This window comes from Leptonotus elevatus, chromosome 15, assembly GCF_054856555.1.
Source record: "Leptonotus elevatus isolate MCC_2025b chromosome 15, RoL_Lele_1.0, whole genome shotgun sequence".
In the NCBI taxonomy this organism is placed as follows: domain Eukaryota; kingdom Metazoa; phylum Chordata; class Actinopteri; order Syngnathiformes; family Syngnathidae; genus Leptonotus; species Leptonotus elevatus.
In genome coordinates, this window is record NC_141253.1 from 17,537,583 (window position 1) to 17,560,204 (window position 22,622).

General features: G+C 39.4%; 1 protein-coding gene across 2 annotated transcripts in view; it reads right to left on the reverse strand.

Moving 5' to 3' along the window:
- dcc (DCC netrin 1 receptor) overlaps positions 1–22,622 on the reverse strand; it is a 350,617-nt gene that overhangs the window by 221,808 nt on the left and 106,187 nt on the right. For both annotated transcript variants that reach the window (XM_086097425.1, XM_086097423.1), the window contains exons 4-5: positions 19,423–19,573; positions 17,051–17,187 (exon numbers count right to left, since the gene is read on the reverse strand). In XM_086097425.1, the coding sequence (XP_085953551.1) occupies positions 17,051–17,187; positions 19,423–19,573 (288 nt within the window). The remainder of the gene's footprint in view (positions 1–17,050; positions 17,188–19,422; positions 19,574–22,622) is intronic.

The following is a 22,622-nucleotide window of genomic DNA, read 5'->3' on the forward strand; positions in this document are numbered from 1 at the left end:
TACAAAAACAAATGCGACTTCAATGTGAACGCAACGCGCAAAGAGCACACGTCGAGTGATGTGCAACCAAAACAAACAACATCACATTGCAGAGTTTACGTAAATAAATATGGCTCCGACTCAACGCAACGTTTTCCCTCTAGCCAAACTGCCGTGGCAAGCGACCTTTATCTGTGCCATATGCAAATTTAGCTGTGCCAACGCACGCTACTGATTGGTGGGCTGGTGTACTCCTTTCGCGTACGTGTTAGGAGTTGGATTAATGTGTTTTGCCTGCATAAATTATGCAAATTAAGCGGTGTGAACGCCCGCTCCCAATTGGTGGACTGTTCTCGCTCATGTTTGGCAGTTGTCCTCGTCTTCTTCAAGCGTCAGTGTTTACAATCAGAGCAGAAACCCGTCAAACTAATTTTTTCTATCTCATAATGCCAGAACAGCGAGGTTGGAAGAGATAGAAATATTTTGGGGAAATGAGGGGAAATTCCTAGTTATCTTCATTTCATTGAAGATGACGTCTCGTCATTGACGTGTGTGATGAATTGTCTGCAGGGCTGAACTTCTACTGTCGCCACAAATGTCAACTTTATGCTTCATGTTTCAATTGTGATTAAATTAAAGACAAGAAGTGAACACTGTTACTCAAAACAGCTTTGTATAGTCACAGACGTGTCAGTAGTCTCCCTTCCGAGCACTCTCTGCCACCTGCGCAAAGCGCATATCAGGATTTTGATGACGTATGAATTAGATGTGTGTGGATGAGCGTTCACAGTGCAGACGCATCGCATAGATATCCAATTAATATCCACATACGAAAGAGGTCGAGGTCTGGTGTGAAAAAATCTGAACTGTACCGTTCATACTGCTTGAAAAAATCAGATACTTGTAAACAGAAAACAATTGAGCTGCAGTGTGAACGCAATCTTATTTGGGTTTTTAAAAACATAAAAGCATATTCGGATTATTGCACATTTACATGGCCTTACAAAACCAGAATATTGCCAATATTCGGGTTTTAAAAGGGTTATTGCCTGCATGTAAACACAGTCACTTATGCACAACACATGGTTAGCAGCAAAAGTTAAAAAGAAGTAATAGCTGTCGAGACAAAAGAAGTGTAACAACACAACACTCCATCGTGAATAAGTCATGCTAGCAATGTAGCAGCCGTGACTAAAAATGTGTTTGCCATGCATGTTCTCACAGTACACGTGTCATTCACGTGCACGGTAGTGAGGAGTGTGACTGATCAGAGACTCAAGGCTTTTTCATCTTGTGGCTTGTTCCACTTCAGCCCTCAGACACTCCAAAATTGTCGTTATGTGGCAATTAACTTAGTTTCTGGCACTTCACAAATGTTTACACGAGCAGTAAATTTTCCCACCACACCTCACTATGCTGTCACCGCTGTGCTTGCAGTTCAGTGATGGGAGTAGCCGGCTGAATAAATTGTATTAGGCTACTAACTGTGTTACTTTTTTCAGTAACGTGTAGTTTGTTTTCTTTTCTTTTCTTTTCTTTTTTTTTGTCCTTGTGGGCATGAGACACTGCTTAACTGATAATGACTGACTGGGGTTGAGTCAAATTATATTGTGAGCCAATCATAGCTACTAATGGGCAGGTGTTGCCGCTCAAACAAATGCAAGCATGCTGTAGTTTTACACACATAATGAGCTGACACTTGTGAGTTGTGAGGACAGAAGAATTAGTAAATAACAGGAATGGCCTGGTTGAATTTTCAGCTTTTCTAACTTCAAGCATTCCATAAAGGAAATAATGTAAAAATCAAATGTACATTATACCATGGACAAAAGTTATTTTGCATTGTTATTTAGCAATTCCAACCTGATGAAACTAATTTCATCTGCACAAGATTCAACAATATGAGTGGTCGTTAACTGCAAAGAAGACAAAGACAGTGCCCCAAATCAAATCAAATAAAGCTAGATTTTTCAACCTGGACCTTTTTTCTCAGACTGAGTTTAACAAACAGGCAACCACAATATTTAATATATAATGTCCACCAGTGAGTGAAATATATTCAAAACACTAGTCGCCAAAATACCAGACATAATTGGTGTACATATGCCATGAGAACATGCATTCTCAAAATATGTAACTGTGTCTAAACGTGGGTGTGAACGGATGTTCATCTATATGTGCTCTTCTATTGGCAGCCAGCCTAGTGTGTAACCCATCTCTCGTCCAAATAAGTCAGCTAGGATAGACCCCAGCTCACCTGTGACCCTTATGGGAAATTGATTGATGGATGGAAGTTAACCAGTGTCATAGAATGGATTCTGGTCACTATTAGAGGTTCCACTTTTTTAATAATATAAAAAAATATATGTATATTTATATGCATTTGCTTTCGTGACACACTCTGCTTGATTAGACTCATTAGAATGTTCATTATGTCACATCGCAGCGGGATGAGACTGTAATATTTACTATGGGTAATAAACTCTGATGCCCACGCTGTTTGACAACCCAGTGTAGTTTTGTCCCTGCTGAGAGATGCAACTGGGCTGGGACACCTGAGGCCAGTCTCAACTGCTTTGTCTCAGCCAGAGCTGTCTGTCAGGGGGAACAGCTAAAGCTTGAAGAAGGGAAGTTGCCACTGACAAACAACTGGAAGGAAAGCAGAAGGAAGCTGACGAATGTGATAACAATAAGAGACACAAAACCAAACCAGGCTGAGAAAGAGTTCAACGAGTGGTCAATAGTTGGCAACAGTAAAGGAAAGATAAAGCTGTTTTGGGTCACAAGTGAACTAGAGCCCCTCCCAGTTGATTTTGAGCAAAAGGCGGACTTCATCCTGGAGTGGTCGTCAGTTATTTACAGGGCAAATATTTTACAAACCACTCCAAAAAGCATTGACGACTGTTTACATATATATACAATATAAAAACCCATTGAGATCAGAATTTACTTCACAAAGGTGAACTGACCAAGAGGTCAAAAGCCCCTTTCTCCTTTATTTTTACCTTTCCACACTTTTTTAAGACTGTTTGGTGTTCATTTTATGTCATACTAACCAGTTTTTAACCTTTTACAGCATTATGATTATTATTACTGTTGTTGTTATTGAGAGCTGGGAGATATGGCCAAAACATTAAATCTCGATTTTCCAACACACACCCCCCCTCCTCCACCGCCACCCCCAAAAAACTGCAATCATTTATTTAAAGGTTTAATTAATCAAATAATTTTTCATGTGCATACTGTTCATAAAGCAATAATGTATACTGACTCTAAATCAATTTAGCATAAACTTAACATTCATAGTTTGTGCTTAAATGCCACAATAAGTTGTGTCTTGTAAACCACCCATTAAAAATTCTGCCACTTGAGCAAAATTACAACTCACACTAACATTTGCATGTTACAGAACATAAGAACAACAGCTGTCAACAATCTCGATTTCATGATTTAGCAAATTTTCAATGATTACATTTTTAAAATGACAATTAATCTAATTCTATTTATTGCCCAGCCCTATTATTATTATTATTATTAATATTATTATTATTATTATTTTGCTTCATGTTCGGTTTTATGTACAGCACAGTCATTGCACAGCTAAAGTTGTTTTTCAAGTGTTCTCTGAATAAAGTTGTGTTAAATTACAAGGATGTGACAGTATACAGTAGAGTAAAACACACAATGCTTGAGGTACAGAAATGTTTTTAAATAAGAAGTGTGTAAGCTATAACACAACAAACAATTGCAAGAACAAAAAAACAACAAAACAAAAACAAACTGCATAAAGTCTGAAATCTACCCTTTAAAGAAATATCCCAGCTATGGGAGGATTGCAAATGCTGGACAAGAAGAGAGCAGGCAGGCAGTGAGAGGAATTACAATCCAAAGATTCATTCCAAATATCCCCAAAGTATGCCACTCCAAGAGGGGCAGATGGTAAATATGAACAGATGTCTGTAACCGATAAGCACACATTTGTTCTGTTTCGAACAAGCTGGGCAAGTATGTCTTTCCACAAGGTCACATTCAGTATGCTAAGTCCATTTTGATCTGTTTTTTTTTTTTTGCTTTAAACTCCAACAGAGCATGATTGTAGTGATAACCAAGGTGATATAAATTGACCCGAGCCACACTGAAAAGTCATGTAAAGTCCCTTTCACCCTCTGTAACTTGATTGAGTTCAAATCCTGGATTACAAAGCTTAGGACACAAAGGGACTCGTCAGGTTGATTTGATTCATCAGATGGGTGGCTTGGGCAGCCACATTATAAACCTGCAGTCGGGCAGAATGAATTGAGCAGGGGCACTACCCTGGACAGACTAAGATGGATTAAACAGCCTGAACAAACGAGACCAAAGAAGCATTAATCCGTACACATACAAATTCATAGTGACATTGCGGGGTAACAACAGAGAGAGTTCTGTCAAACAACAATTGTGAACAGACTGCTTCACAAACAGCTTTATGAGTATGACAGAAAACTATATTGTGCTGACAGAGCAAAAGTAAGTCAGTAAATTCACGCATGTGTTTTTTTTTTTTTTTTTACTGCCGAGACTTCGACAAGGTACCAAGAAAAAACAATGCCATCCTTGTTTTGGAGGTTGGTCTAAATGCAACATCTGTGATGCGATTAAAGTAATTGCTGCAATCTGCTGATCTTAGCAAAGTGAGGTTTTTAGCATTCATGTTTCTTTAAATCTCTTATTGTCCAGCAGTCATCTACAATTTGCGCACCCAAGTGGAGCGTTTCCTTTTGACTTGCGAGCAGGAACTCAGAACACTGTCAACCATATAGGAAAATATGTGGTGAAGAAATGAGAAAAGAAGAAGTGGAAATTAGAGGGGATTACCAATATGGCACAACAGATGATGAACTAAAATATCTGACAGAATTTTTGACAGTTTATTCCACCTTCTGGTTGGCCTGGTGCATTTTTTGGCAGACGGAAAGCCTCCCTCCTGATTACTGAAGAGGTCCCCTTCCCTGCAGGAGCTCTGTGACCCTGCCCCTTTTTTCCTTTCATGTCCTCTCATCTGCGCCACCGTTTCTGGGTAGCGGCAGCACGCCGGCCAGCACCACAGCAGGAGGGGTTGGCAGCTTTGTAAATGTTTTCTAAACACGAAGTAATTCACAGCGTATGTACCCTAATATTGCAGAAAAAGGACCTCATAGCTGTTTTCACAGTATCACAGCAAATTGGTGCTTCAGAGGCGTAAAATGAGAGTTGGGACATCAAAGTGTACATTCGCTCAGCAGTTGCGGATTTGCCATTAAAATAATTTGATGTGTGGTGACATCAGTGTGTCAGTGTCCATTCAAAAGAGAAGCATAGACAGTTATTACGTTTACATGCAGTCAATATTTGGGTTGAGGTTGAAATTCCCCTTCTGAAACATTCGGGATAACCCGTTTACATGTGTCTGCAGACAGACGTACTCCCACATACATATTCTGAGCTAAACCATGATGCACGGGCAACGTCATTACGCAAATAGACGTCATCATTTCTTCTTTTAATAACTACAGTCACCACACTAATAAAGTAGTGGGTTTCCTCCTTGCTCCAAAAGTGTGGTTCTGTCCTGCTTTTCCATGTTTTCGCCATTTTTGTTGATTTATTTATTTTTGTTTATTTACTGCTTGTGAATTTCCGGGGGGTTGTGCGCCAGGCACATAGACTTATATGCGTGCATGTATGTGTGGCGCTTTTGTTATGGCGATAGAAAATAACAAAAACACCACAGAGAAATTAATGTATTCAAATAAGGCGTGTTTAGCGAGTAGCAATGTAAAATGGCCGCCGCAAATATAAGTACTTCCGACCAAGATTCCTTGCGAATAGAGCATGCGCAGAACACAAACCAAAGTTCCATTTAAAGGAGGTACCCTGATAACGCATTTATATGACCAAATATTCAAGTTAAAAAGGGGTAACACTGGGGTCTTTTTGGGGTTTTCAAAAACCCAAATAAGAGCAAATTTGGGTTTTTGCATACAGCGCTCTCTATTCTATGGGGTTTCATTCAAATGTTTCCAATTTTTTAAATGAATTTAGCTAAAATGTGCAAAACGAACATGCGACCCCGTCTTCATTTCTTATTATTTTGCGAATATTGAGAGAGGCGACTGTGCCATGACGCCATAATAGAGCACTTCTCTGCCTAAAGACACTCAGCGTCAGCGTTTGTTTGGTGTTTTTAGCATCCTGAATTAGCAATTGAACATGATTTTTAAATGGAGTTGTGTTGCTACTGTTGGCAATAATTTGAGACACTATCTACGAGTCAAGAGACGAGTCAAGGCCATCGACACAACCAAACAAGGCATTGTTGACGTGGTTTTCCATCGAGAATGGCATTAATGTTTGCTTCTTTTATTAATTCCAGAAATTATTGTTGATTAGTGATGTTGCCTGTCATTTTAATGGCTCTTTGCTTCACCGTCTTTGCGGAGAGTTTGCAACAACCACCTCCCTGGCACCATGCTGAGCTGATAGAAATGTGTGTCGCAGGCTTTTTTCCATTTTCATAAATTTTTTGAAAAAGCTCTAGGGAGCTAAGTGGAGCTAAAGAGCCACGGGTTGCCAACCCCTGCCCTAGGGGTATGTAAATTTATGAGCACAGCTATACGGTAAGGCAAAGGCTTAATCCCCATAAATTCCAAAATAATGTGACAATTGTTTTAATATTTCAGAAGTAGAGATGTGCATGTGTCGATTTTGTGTCATTATGTGATGTTTAGCGTTTGAACATGGATAGTTGTGCTCAAAACTTTACATACCTTAGGGGTATGTACATTTATGAGCACATCTGTATTATACAATGTAATGCAGGCACGTGCACAGATAGACCCCTAGTGATGCTCGTAGATTAGCCCTTTTGCACGAGAAAATCACCCTTTTGCATGTGGCCATTTTTTTCTTTATTCATCAATATTAAAAAAAATCCAAAAATACCCTTTCTGTCATCACTTACCCACAAAAGTGTTTTGCTAGCTTGCGGGCATTTATTTGAGTCCTTGAGAGGATTGTGCCCCTCACTGATCTGCGGCGCATGAATATTGAACATTCTTTATTTACGTGGGATAAACATTTCTGGTCTGGCTTGCCCCTCCGCCCACTCTCATCTCGGCTCTCATGCACAGTTGAGCGCTGGCTCCTGCAACTCAGATGCACAGGTAGGAAGGAATGTTTGTGCAATTTCTGACAATAGTTGGTGAAAAATTAACCACAATGCTACACAAACGATTGTTGTACTGCTGAAAAAGGTCTGTGGCTAGTGAACCAACATTTCCTAAACATCTCAAACAAGCAGTGCCCAGTGAGGATAGACAGAGCATCAACCAGCGTTGATACGTTGTTGAGATGGGGAAATTGTCTCGCCAAATGTATAAACTTTCCATCTCCTTTGTAATACCGGCTCACTGGTAAATGTGTTGAAATAAACTAATAGTTACCATGCAGATGATAAATTACTCAGCAGATGAGATGCTTGAAGCTGGTCATGGCAGAGCTTAATCTTGCACAATTTTAGTAATTTTAAGTAAGCAATGTTGAGTAAAACTTTTACACATTTAAATGTAGGCAATTTTTGAGAAAAGATTCTGTGATGGTGTGGGTCACTATTGTCAAAAGACCGCCTATGGGGTATATGCCACGTAGGAGGTGGGACTTCCGACTTCCTGGTTTTCACACATCAGCTTTGTTTCTGTTGCCTGTTTGCGACGTGTGGACCGCGTCCTAGTTCTTGTGCTTCCGCCTTTGTGCCCCTTGGTTGCGCGTTCCCCTCAACGGGTGCGAGTGTGTAGTGTGTCTGTCTCAGTTGTCCGAAGCATTTCCGATGGGCGGGAGCGAGCGGTTGGGGGGAGCGCAGGGGTGGGGGTGTGAGTGTTGGAATGTGGTCATCAGTGGCCGGAAACAACGCTGATGTGTGAAACCTGGAAGTCCGAAGTCCGTGGCATCTACCCTATAGGCCAGGGAGGAGCTATTAGAAAGGTCATAATAACCGGCTGCTATCTATTCCTAAAGATAAAGATAAATGTAATCTATCTTCACTTACTTTGTACATGTAAATTGATATATTTTGATTCACAAGAAAATGTTGTGGTTAACCAACAGTTTTTGAAACAATGCCTTCAATACTTTACAGTACATACCTGTATACAAAATAGTATACTGTAAGGAGCTGGGCAAAAATGTTACGTCATTGATGCATGCTCACCTTTCGGCGGATGCTTCTGCATTTTTGGGGAGTACTTTATGACACAAAGCCTCGGAAATATACGCAGACTGAGCACCAACAGAAGCAGGTTTATATCCATGAATCCGGGCTTCACGTCGTAAAGCACTCGTCAAAAATGCGCCCATCCGGTATAAAGCTGCATGCTGCAGTCACCTGGCCTCTAGCCTCTAAATGTTTTCGCAGTAGAATCTTGGATGTATTATGGGTAGAATCAAGGCTTTTTGACTATCACTGCCTTCAGCAGGATTCTCGTAGCTGGACGCTTACTGTGCAAGCAGGCTAGGGTTGCCAGATAGTGTGTCAACTAATCAGGAGCCACACAGGAGATAGGGTTGAAATTCGGGAATCTCCCGCATAAATCGAGAAAGTTGTGATGGTGTGAGACACTAAACATACAGTATTACTAATAATAATACTGCACATGAATAGATAGAGCTAATTTTGTAAAACATTATAAATACCATACACAGGTCTAGCATTTTATTGGACAACGTTTCATGCCACATGTAGGATTTTATTATGTTTATACATTTAAGTGAAACAGGCGGCGAAGTGAGTAATGGCGCCTGTGCTGGTTCTGTTTGCCTTTTTTCTGGGTTCATTAGGTTTCTAATAGGAACTAGCTAATGAGCCGGGTCGCTCTCATTATTATAGGACATAACGTACATCCATTATCCTTATCATCTCATCATGGTCACTGCCTTGTGGAGTGAGCATATATTATCAAAATATTATCACTATGCTACGGCTAACCATCAGTCTTTAATGGCCTCCACTTGGAGAAAAACAAAACAAAACTTAATTTAATATAATACATGACAGCTTTTTTAATGACAATTTGCATTGCATTAAAACCCTTATTTCATGAAAAAAAAAATCTTCAATAATTTTACCCAAAAACTTGAATTCATTTTCAACTCATGACATTTGAAGAAAATGTATAACACGCCATAAAATACCGTATATGATATAGGACTCTAGTGAAAAAACATACATCTTGATTTTTGCGCAAGTTTAGTTTGTTTGGCAATTTAGCAGACCAAGGGCATTTTCTTTTACACATCCCTGGTGCATAAAAGTAGACTAAACCTCTGACTAGGCTGCCCTAATCCTGGTCCTCGTGGGCCAGAGTCCTGCAGGTTTGAGATGTTTCTGTCCAAAACACCTGATTCTAAAGATCAGAATCGTTATCGAGCTTCTTTATCCTGCACTCGTCTACGAATGTACCAAATGAAAGAAAACTCATGTGTGCAGTTAAATTGCGTTTTATGCTAGACTTAGACTGGGGATGAAAATAGGGCCCAAAGTGTATAATATGATAAATATAGTGACATAGTGCAAACATTGATATTAAATATTTGAAAGTAGAGCAGTGTAGTTTACATACAGTAGCTAATCTTTGTCCAGATAGTGTAGGATAAATCCACAATTAATGCACCATTCAGAGTGTAGTCAGCCTTTCCCTGTCATGACGTTGAACAGGAAATGGATGGACTTTTGTGACTAGTGCCGTTTCATGGGTAACTACTAAGTGCATATGTATTTTTACAGATGGCATATTCTGATTTTTGTGCAAGTGCAAGGCTTGCTGTGCCTGTTTGCCAATTTGGCAGACCGCCCTGCACCATGCTGGGTGGGTGCAAGAGCACGTAGTTGTGTCCTTTGACATGTGCCTGGGGCATCTAACAAAAAGTATTTCTAACTTTATGCCAGCTGGGACCACATCTAGTCCTGCACAGCAGGTAGACCATTGGTCCAACCTGATTTTAGGGAATTTGATTGGGGGAGGAGATAGATACTGTAAATGAGGCACTAATCACCAGTTCATTGAATGAGGATACCTGCTTACATTGTCTGTTGCCACATTGGCCATGTGCATTGACAGCGCTTTGGTCACACATGGATTACTATGTCCTTTTCCAGACAGAGACGTCTCCATGTACGATGTGAGTGCACACCATTTAAAGCTGATGAGAAAGAGTTGCTTTAAACGGCTGTGTTCATGCCTGTATGTGCCTTTTGCCCCATTCTATGCCGAATGCCCCTTGTCTGCAAAATTACCAACACCTGGTCTAACATGCCCCAATGCAGATTTACAGCGCATTCTGTGCTGGATTTTCCCCATCCATCCATCCATTCATCCATCCATCAATTTACTACCGCTTATTAGGAGTTGGGTAGCGGGGGCAGCAGCTTTCGGAGGGAAGCCCAGTCTTCCCTCTCCCCAGCCACTTCAACCAGCTCCTCCGTCAGGATCCCAAGGCGTTCCCAGCCCAGCCAAGAGACATAGTCTCTCCAGCATGTCCTGGGTCGTCCCTAGGGCCTCCCGCTGGTGGGACATGCCCGGGACACCTCTCCAGGGAGGCGTCGAGATGCCCGAGCCACCTCAACTGGCTCCTCTCAACGGGGAGGAGCAGCGGCTCGACCCTGTGTCCCTCCCGGATGACCGAGCTTCTCACACTATCTCTAAGGGAGAGCCCGGACACCCTGTGGAGGCAACTCATTTCGGGCCACATGTATCCAGAATCTTGTTCTTTTGGTCACGACCCAGAGCTCGTGACCATAGGTGAGGGTAGGAACGTAAATCGACCAGTAAATCGAGAGCTTCACCTTTTGGCTCAGCTTTGTGGTGAAGAAGGAGCTGAATTTGCCCCACTCACAAAAAAAACCTAAGGGGCTATTTACACAAGACCACACACTAAAAACATTTTTCAGAAAGTGTGCTTTACAGAATAAAAATGCTAACTTGTCTCAAATTGTAATTTGTACAGTATGATGGCCTGTGAAAATAGAAGAGAAAGATGTAATATGTGTCTATAACATGCATGACATTGTCATCATCAAAACAACACTGCAATTTCCTTTAAAATGTCTCTGTTCCAATGATACTGTGTGCATTGGAGACACGTTTGAAACAATCGGTGAGCAGGCACATACAGAAACTGTCGAACAACTTGCGGCACAGTGCTTATGGGGAACTTCCAACAAAATGGGCAACCATAATAAAAGGCATACTAATGTTCATGTCACTCTTTGATGGTTTGCTACATGGAATTATGCTAGTGATAAGCAACATATGATCAGATAGGCCGTTAATATTTGTCAACTGTGGGCATGTGAATCCTCTTTTGTGATTAACACATTTGCTTCCAAAAATATATATATACATTCTATTTTTAAAGTTTTAAGTTTCATCATTATTCACAAATCCATTTAAAATTGTGAGTAATTGAGGGTTTTTTCAACATGTCCCTGGTTCATCTCCTTTGCTCTGCTGTCACCTGTTGGCCGTTTTTGTAATAATTACCATTTCTTTAACCGTTCTTTGCAGTTGAGAGGCTGCATGCAAGCCTTCTGTAAAAAATTTAAATATTAAATAAAAAACATAAATACGTCTTTGGGACACTACAGGAAGCCGCTCAACAAGGCAAATATACACTGTAAGGGCAATTTAAGGTTCAATGAACCTACAGTAACATACATGTTGTACTGTGAAATAAGATAAACCACAGAACCACACGGAGAACAATGGACCAAGTGCAAAGCAGACACAAGTACACTGGTTGAAATGCACTGTGCGATTTTACAGTTTACAGTTATTAATTCCAACTGACACTGCATGAGATTAATTGCCTGCAACAGAAGGTCAAAGCTAACGAGTGACATGCTCACACAAAATGCAATGTCTGAAAGACTCAGACACGCAAATTGACTGCTCACTCTGTATACTTGAGTTGCTGAAGTTCCACATTAACCCTGTTGATATCAGAAGCACAATTTCAAACGGCTGCTAACTGCCAAAAGAAATCAAGTAGAAGGCATTTCTGTTTTTATGAACTACGAATGCAAATTATAAACACAAAGCTCTCTCTTAAGTGTGTCCTCTGTGCTGAAAAGTTGAAGAAAGAGAGACAAGCCCATAGGCCTATAGACACAACTTTGTAGTGAGGGGTAACAGCTCAATCCAGTCATAACTCTGCTTCCACTGAACTACATCACTGCTGGGACAGACCAATTTTTTGACAAGCCAGGAATCCAACCGACACTCACATATCTAGTAGGGAGCTGTCAATTGTTTCCCTTATAGACTGCACAGCAATTGACCTTGTCAAACTTGAAATCAGTCCAGATTCATAAATGATGTAATGGACTACAAATTGGGCATGAAATGGGCTTTATTCACATATCACAGGTTATGGTCACACTGCAGCCCAATTTAGCTTTTTTTGCCCATATGCAACATATATACATTGACTTTTTAATGCAATGTGAACACTGTAATTCAGATTTTTGTCAAATCCGGCCTGGTCGTCATTTGAATGAGGATATGCATCGCTCATATGTGCACATTTAACCTATATCTCATTAAAAGATATGCAGTGAATTGGCAAAATTGTTTTGAGTAACAGTGTTGACTTTAAATCCGACTTTAATTGCATCCAACTAGAAACATGAAGCATAAAGTTGACATTTGTGGTGAGAGTAGCAATTCAGTATATTACACGCAGCAATGACGTTATGTCATCTTCAGTCAAAGTTTCCATGAAATGAGGAGATTGAAAAGTGACACCTTATTTCCCAAAAATATTTCTACCTCTTTCCGTCTCACTCCTGTGTCTATGAGATGAATCACATTTGATTTTGTATTGTGAACGAGTGCATTAAAAGATCGGATTAACAACAAAATTGGGCATCACACCGTGCAGTGTGAACGTAGCATTAGTTACTGCACAGCAAATTCTGTAGAGTGAATTTGACTATATTTAGAGTAAATTTGACTATTTAGAGTGGGACCAAATAGATTCCAAAAATATTCCATTTGACATGAGCAATATACTAACACACAGCAGGAGCTGTGTGGCCTAGGGAGTAGATCGGCTGTCTCCCAAGCTGAAGGTCGTGAGGTTGTTCCTCAACCCTTGAGTGACTTTTATCTATTTATTTTTTAAATTCTTTATTTTACTCTCTTCCAGGTGCAAATATTACTCCGAGTCCATTTGGTCCCACTCTAAATAGAGTCACATTTACTCTACAGAATTTGCTGTGTGATGATGTCTAATGTGTAATGTGTAATGTCTTTTTAGAAGTGTCTGTACTGTGAGGTCATTTTTAATTCTGAATCCTTGCCTAGTGAACTTTACACTTAACTTAACTTAAATTTTGCTAGTCCGTCATTTGTCAGCACTCTGGGCACCCTTCTGTTATCAACAGACAGAGGTGGGCATTTCCATCAGTCTGTCAATCGTCAACAAGTCAGGCGTCTCAGAGGTCCGTTGGTACTGGTTAGTGACGATTACACTGATACACAAAAAACAATTTCCGTCAGTGCCTTTTTTTTTTTTTTTTTTTTAAGTTTCTAACCATTCGTCATTTGTCAGCAAAACGGGCGTCAATCAGTACTAACGGAATGCCGACCTTCTCAACCTAATTGTACACATCTTGGGTGTCGATAAAACATTGTATGTTTTAAGGGTGTGGCAGGACGCCATGTTTTGCAGCCTAAAAACGCTGAACCTTATACTGCGTGGCACTAATGTTGACATGCTTGACTCAGACAATTACTCTCATCAGAAGATTGACGCTGCTGCTTCTTATTGAAAATAGCATGATTATGTTTGCAGGCAGCGACTGATGACAGGCGCGTGTAAACAGAATATGAATGTGATGCGAACACAGACAAACTCTGAGGGGATGCTGAGACAAAGACATGAAAGAACAGAAGAGTGGAGAGGCCCAGCTGGCGCAAAACTGCAAACACCCGAAGGTTAATTTGAAGATTTTCTCCTGAGTAGAACAAACAGCAGCTGCTTCTGTTTGATTTAAACTTTCTTCATAGAAACAAATAAATTCATTGTTTTGAATTGTGAGTGCATTCAATTTAAAGTCAAATCTGACGCAGGAGTTGTCTGGAGATATTGTCAAATACATGCATCATTTTGAGACAGAATCAATATATCATTTTTACTCAATTGTCAGTTGTCTGCCTGTGTGTCACCACAGATCTCCTAAGAGAAGTAACCGCAATAATATTGGGTCACTGAAGTAAATTTTCTACACTGGGTATGGAACCTAGTTTTGTGTCCATAGATTCACAGTTCTTTAGTAAATTCAGGTTTGTTTGCTAAGTTCCTTATTATACTCTTTTTCCATAATACACATTTATTTGAACATAATGGAGACCTTTCCTAAAATGGTAGCCTCTGGCATTTCACTAAAGCAGGTGTCTGTTCGAGAGGAGACATTCATTTGTACTAATGCTTGCAATAATAGTGGAGGGTTTTTTTCATTCTCACAATCAGAAATGCAATTAAATTATTCTCTGTTTGTTGACTCACCTGCCTAAACACTGAACAGCGTTCCCAAAGCAGAACATTCTGTTTTGTACTTTGTTCATGTTATATGTTATTCATTTCATATAGCTTTTCAATTCAGTTCCCATGGCTTGTCTTATCTATAGATTAAAACGTTTTGTTCTTGTTGTTCATTTAATTGTGTGCTACGTGGGGACTTAACAGAATGTAGGGAAATGAAAAAAATAAATAAATGAGCTTTTTAATTAACTGGAGAGTTAAATGTGATCTTAATTATGCAGCTATATACTAGGTTGATACAAGATCAATTAAACATGAAATGGGTATGGGGTGTGCATCTCTCAAAAAAAGATGATTCAATACGGATAAGTGGGGTGCAAAACCATTCAAGGACGGTTCGATTTGAAAGTGAAACGATTTGATTCACTGGGATTGTGATTTGATTCAATATGGCTTAGGTTAAGATGGTATTATGCAATTACTTTTTTATTGTCATTTTACATATACAGTATGTATATGAACTGGATGAACTTGTCAGCTGTAAAATGTGTTGTTTCTTTATAAGGCGTATTTCTCCAATAAAAGAAGATTTGACATATAGCGCGATGTAAAGCATAGTGTACCAATTTGGTTCGGTTCAATGCACTCGCATCTTTTAAGTAAAAAAACAAACAATTTCTGGTTCAAAACATTTTTTCTTACACCCATACATATGAGGAAATCCTAACAGAACTGGGGTGTAGCTTGCCTAATTGTTGTCTATTGTCCTGTTTAGTGGAAACACGCATAGCAGCAATTACAGGTATCTACAGGTACTCCCTACTATTTTTGCTTCTGAGGTGCACAATGCAGACTTTAGTCAGGTCAAGGTTGGACTGATTTTTGTTCATAAACTGTTGATATGGCTGTCTGTCTCTATAAGCACCAGGGATTTACTGGTAACCAATCCAGGGTGCTGTCTGCCTTTAACCCACAGTGATTTAGGATAGCTTCCATCTTCCCCAGAATAGGATATTTGTTAGAAAATGGATGGATGGAGAAATAGATGGAAAACAGTGATGCATCTATTTGGTGAGGGCAGTTATTTGTTCAAGAGGCTGGCTCACCTCATAACTAATCATAAAATAACTGAGTCATAACATAAACTGTAGTCATAACGGCATTAAATGGAGGCCACTACGGTGTCCACACACATTTTCTTTTTTCTCCCAGTATTACTATGGTTAGCTAAAAAGTGTGCCTTGTGTGATAAAGTATCAACATTAAAGTAAAGTATAACATTTTGAAGTAGCTGACAAATTGTGTACTGTTAAATAACAGAGGGCCAGATCCACTAAGAATGCACTCCGTCCCGCTGATGGCGCCATAAATTGTTTCCTTCCAGTTTCCTTCCTCTTAACATCCATAGTACAGTCACAATGTTGTGAATGACTAGATTTTTTGCCAGCCAATTACAAGGCACATACTCAAGGGTGTCAAAGTGTACACTTGACTTGAAAGCAGTGGCATCGTGGCCCTTGCTTCACTGTTTTGAACAACAATAATTGCATGACCGAGAATCGGCTTCAGACTAATCTGCCTTAGATAAAATAAGACAGGGAATAACAATGACTTCCAAGGGGATCCCGACAAGATGTAGAAAATATGAAATAATTTTGAGACTTTTCAAAAATCTGTGGTTTAGAGCAGTTCTGCAACATATAACCTACATGTCATCAGTTCATTCCGTTAAAGCAACATCTCTCTCTCTCTCTCTCTCTCTCTCTCTCTCTCTCTCTCTCTCTCTCTCTATATATATATATATATATATATATATATATATATATATATACATACATATATATTTTTCCATCTGAATGCTGAATGCATCTCAAGCCACAGGCAGCCAAGAGGCAGACAGTAAATGCAAACATATTTTATTTATGAAAACCTCCTGAAGCAAACACAAGGTTTACATTACATATTTTATGACAGCATTTGATTTTGGATCCGATACTCAACCCTTCCCCGGGATACTCTTCAGAGTGTTAAAGGAGGTTCCCCCAGTGGAGGGATAAGGATGACTTTTTATGCTATTTTTCTTTTGTATTATATTTTTGGGATGTGAGATTGTTAACAGTTTCCAGTTGGGATTTATTTTGTTTCTTCCCTTGGGGTGCTTTTAAAAGTGGAACAACTTTTTACTGAACACTGAACACAGATATAGTATCTAGGTCTTCTCGATTGTCATTTAAGTTGGTTCAGTTGGACTACCAGAGGTCGACATTAACGGTGACCCAATGGCCCGTGGCTACCACGTGACTATGTTGGACCCACTTGAAGTTTACGAATAGTGGGCCAGATCAGCCACCACTGAAAACCTCTAAGGCCAATTTAATAATAAGCCTGGATGCATTCTGGGAACCACATATATGCAAGATGAGTTAACATGGCACGTCCATAACCGTATCATATTGTTGATATCAAAATAAATGTCCAAATGCACTAAAATATATAAATATAAGTCTCTCACCCAGCACACTCAGTTCGGCACTTGCAGTGATGTTGTGGTTCTTGTTGGCAGCAGTACATGTAAAACTGCCAGAGTCGTCATCAGTGACACTCCTGATGATCAGATTGCTGCCAGCCAACAGAGAATACTTCTTATTCCTACAGGGGACAAGAGGATTTGCATTATTTGATGGTCTTGTGCTGTGTTCCATGGAATACAGATATACCTGAATAGTACAAGAGGAAAATAAGATATCTTTCTTTTATAGGTGGGATTCAAATCTTCAAAGAAGACTTTGCTTATCTTGCATGAGGACTACTGGTTGAATTGGGACACCATGTATAGAACTTTTGGCGCAATGATGTTAGAGCTTGACAGCTTTCAAATCATGAACTTTGCTCCATCCACAGTGCACTGGTGCTCAGACTCTCTTGGAGGTACTGTACTTCATTTTCAGCATAATTTGTCAAAACTTCTCACATTTGTGTGTTGATCAAAGCCCTGCTTCTGCCATGCAGTACGACAGTGTCGGTACTTATTTTCAGATTAGAATAACTAACCTTTATTAGTTATTAGTCCCACTTTTTTTTCTTTTTTTTTCTATCAAACTAAATATGTCTTCTTGTAATGAACAGTGTAATGAACAGATTAACGCGGAGGAGATGGAACTTGTTGCTTTTTTTTTTATTGTTTCATATCTGCCTTCTTTGTTCAGTTTATTGGCTCATTACACTGTGACAGAAACACAATCCAGATGAGGGTTCCGTTGAACTTGACTGCCCTGCTTGGTGGGTGTATTTGTGTTTGTACTCTGACCTGAATGTTATTGCCAGTTGTAACGATATAAGGAACACATTTGTTTGTTCGGATATAATAATGCTATTACCAGTGACGTGCAGTGAGCTCTAGATTTGGGTAGGCAGGCAGTCGCAAATTGAGACGCACACACCAATTAGAAAATGTGTGTGTCAGCAGGCAAGTGTACAACATATCCTAGGGTGACCATATTTTCATTTAAAAAAAAGAGGGCACTCGGCCCGACCTCGAGATACTTAAATGATACTCAGTTTACTCCAAGATGCCATACTATACTATTTAACATATGCCTCTGTATGGGTAGAAAAACAAACAAAAACATTACTCTCTTTTGAAGTCTTTTTTTTTTGCTCCACTATCTTTAAAAAAATTATTTTTTTACTTTGAGCGGGATTCGTACCCATAGCCTCCGGTGCAGCAGCTCAACACTTGCCACTCAGCTAAAGTGGGCCACCGTCACAGCCAGTGCGCAGTCTGCTGTCATGGTAAACACGGTGCAGTACACTCCGCCTTCCATTTGTCGCAAATTCCAAAACTATGATAACCCTGATCAATACTATACAAAAACATAAGACAAACACAAAATACATGCATACATACTGTACGCACATGCATACACACATACGCAGCAGCAGGTCACAATCAATGTGTTTTTAATATCATGAAAAAATCATCACAAGCAGGGTATTGGCTACTGCTAGATGACGTCACTTTTGTGTGACACACTTTCAAACGTCTTTATTCCGGTTAATATCTAAATTAATCTACTTAAAATCAAAACCCCAAAGGCTCATGCATTAAATTAATTACCAAAGACTAAAACGAAGGACATTTTTGTTATAATTATAGTTTTAGTTAGTTTTGTAAACATAAAATGTAGTTTCCGATAGTTTTCGTTTAAAAAAAAAAGCATTTTCATTTTTATTTTATTTAATCAACGAAATTGTTTTTTTAATTTCAGTTTTTATTTTTTGTTTGTTTTAGTTAACTAAAATAACCTTGATCACAAGGCAGATGACCTCACCCTTAGCATAACATCAGTCATTATCTGTCCTCTGATTAGTTGGTCAGAGCGAAACTTATCACAGACAAGCAAAACACATCTGCAATTTAAAAATCAGCTTTTCTGGTGAGCATGATGTATTTTATTATCATGTTGTTGTTGTTTTTTGTGGTGGTGGGGGATGGGGGCTGGGGTTGGGTGAAGGACATCATTATATACATACTGATTCTGAACTACTCCAGATGATGTACGTGGCAGAGTTGCAGGCTGTTGTATTGCAGTTGTGTTTAGTATTGACAGTGGTAATATTAATAGGTGGTTTATGTCAGGTACAATAAATCCCTACTGAAGGCCCAGGTACCAAATGCACGCCCGCCAAGAGGATTAGCATATCAAAAGAACTCTCTTCCTTTTATAGAGGGCACAAGATCAAGTAATTCTGCTTCGCTGGAAATGAGGACTGCATGTTAACATTCATGTAATTCTTAAACAATCAATGCAATCAATTACAAACGTGATCAGTGTATGACAAAAATATCTGTAGGGTTCAAGTGGAATAACAACACAGACATACCAGGTCTGGATTACTTCATCGCCTCTACGCCACTGAATGCTCGGAGTGGGGTATCCAGAAGCAGAACATTCCAGCACGGCATCAGTTCCTAGCAGAGCGGTTACTCTCAAGGGACGCTGGAGAAACTGCAGGTTTCGGTTTATACCAGGCTCTGAGTGAAAGAGAGGAGGAATGATGTGAAAACTGAAGTGTACACCATAGAGACTATTTTGATAGTGTATATTCTTAATGTAACTGACAAAAGAATAGTTTCCCCAATTTGAAAAGTTCTTCCATATACACCTTTTCTCATCAGAAATTGCTTCTTTTTTAGACCCCTCTATCCCTGGGGGACCCATACTTGGGTCAAAAGTCAGTATGCAAGGAATGTAGGCATGATACTTTGATCTATCCATCCATCCATCCATCCAGCCATCCATCCAGCCATCCATCCAGCCATCCATCCATCTATCTATCTAAGCCCGTATCCCACTGATGGCCGAACATTTGCAAGTGTTGGCGCAAGTAGTGAATATGCGCTCCCGTCAGGGTACGTTCAAGGCTGACATGAGATCAACATTCAAATGTCCGCCCCTCAGTGGTATATGGGCTTTAGTGTAGTCAAAAATATGTCACACAGTTTAATTTTCTAACACAGCCTACACATATAAAATTGCTCCAAAAATAAAGGTATTTAATGCCAACATATTTGACTTACAACAAAATAAATAACTGCAGTTGGGGAAGAAAAAAAAAAGTCAAACATAAAACTACACCTAAGCACCAAGACTTGTCTAGTCAGTGAAAACAAATGTGTCAGCACTGTGTTTAATGACAATTTAACAACTTTGAACCGATGTCCATAAAGTCAATCAAGCTTGGCCAAGGACAAAATGTAATCATTAGATTTGACTTTAGTAATTACAGTGGCATTTCTTTAAAAGAAAGAGAAAAAAAAAGAAAGTCATGCTATGTCATTGTGTGAAAGGCATGAGACAATGTATGAAATGCACATTAACACAGTTCTACGAAGAAATACAGCACCATTGACTCCAAAACTGAAAATATATTGGGGGAAAAAGTGCAATGCTTCAATACCAAATACCATCATTGGTTGCATTGTATTATTGAATAAAGGCAGTGAATACTGGGTGTAAGACCGAAAAAAAAAAAATACAGAAAGAACATCATATAAACAAATTATTCCTGTATTAGAGTTTTCATCTTGCAACTATTTTCATTATTTTGTGAAAGTTCTCATATCAGGGACCTCCGAAGTCTCCTGTGTTTTTCAAGTAAACTTTTGACAGCTTCTCAGCCCTCCTACTTTTTACACTTTGTGTTATCCACAGTTGGGAGATGCACACTGGAATATTCACTGACACCCTCCTTACTCAGCTTTCTATCTGTCTGCTTTCTAGGTTTCTGCATTGTTTTGGTTCCACAACATCCTCACCCATGCACTCCTCTTTCTCCACAAGCACATATTCTACCAACCTGGCAGCCATATCTCCCACGCGGCTCACTTGTCTGTTTCAATTTATTATCTTGCTGAATTATGTTACCGTGTTGAGTTTTGTGTCCACTGACTTATTACATCGAATAAGGTGAATACCAAGCGGTAACCCAGCACTACAGTATATCTACAAAAACATTTCTGCCATTAATTGTAAAGCAAGGTTTGATTTTTCCTATTGATTCATTATACCTTGCACATGAATTTGTGATTGTTCACCCCTTTGCTTACCCGCTACACAAACAACGAGCATAATAGAAAATGCATACTATATAATGTTTACATTGTCTAAAGATATGTCCTTAACCTTTACAATAAAGAAGAATATGAAACATAGGAAATCATGCAAAACTGCTCGTAATGAAAATGCAAAGCTCACGAGGACCCTTAAGACTTCTTTAAAAATGCATTAAGTATGTCAGATTTATTTTAGAAGGTAAAAAGTCTATTGATATATATTTTAAAAGTCCATTAAAATGCTGATACACAAAACTAGATGTAAGAGCCCCTCTTTAGTCCAGTTTCGTAACAAGCGAAGAGGTTTCATAACTATGGGGGTAGGATATAAGGGCAAGACAATTTAGCGCCAGTGGAGGAATATGAGAGCAAAGCTGTGGCCGGAAAAGAGGATTTCTGCGGGGCATCAAAGAGATAGGATGTACTTCATGTGTTGTGCTGGCTCACAAAGTGACTAGCAGATCCAAGTTAAGAGTTTTGGTTGTATAGTTAAGGATGTTTCCATTTTAAGTTCAGTTTGCAAATGTGCGATTTGGAAACCTCTGGTGACTTGCTATGACTCTGACTTGCTAATGCAGGATGTGTCTGCCCTATCTCCAATCTACCCTTCATTTCGAAAGTCCTAAAAAAGTATGCTCCACTCAACTCCATTATTCATTTGACACACAAAAAGCCTTTACAAGCCTTTTCAATCCAGTTTTCATCTCTCCACAGCACTGAAACAGCGCTATTAAAAATTACTTCCGATCTTTTTGTTGCAGTTGACCCCAGTTCGCCTTCCAACCTTGTCCACCTTGACCAGAGTGCAGCTTTGGACACCATCTCACACACCATTCTCATCAAAAGACTCTCTACCGTCGGCATCACCCACACCTCCCTAGAGTGGTTCCATCAATACCTCAAAGACCGCACTCATCCAGCTAAAGTCTTTTTCATCCGACTTCCACCCAGTTACTTCAGGTGTGCATCAAGGCTCTGTCCTGGACACCCTGCTTTTAATTACTGACCTCCTTTTATCTATTTTATTTTTATTTCTCATGTATAATTCTGTTTTTAACTGCTGTTTAAAGAGGGTCTCGAATGACATTTTCAAATAGCATGTGTTTATTATTATTATTATTATTATTATTATGGCAATTTGGCTGGTAATTATAATTATGAATAGGGATTTACCAATGCAATATTTCAATTTTAAGAGCAGTGGAAGGGTGTAGCACATCTGCAACACACTCGAGAGGGCCAGAATCTACTTTCAGGGCCCAATATGGAGTTTGCATGTTGTCCCATGTCTCTTGTCACTCCCACATCCCCAAAACATGCATGGTTGTGTTAAAGATTAAATTATTTATTGATGTGCATGTAAGTGTGAATCAGCATTTGTGTGTCTGTGCTCTGTAATTGACTGTCAACCAATCCAGTGGCAAGCAATACAGAAAATGAATGTATGGCTAGGAACAAAAAATGTACA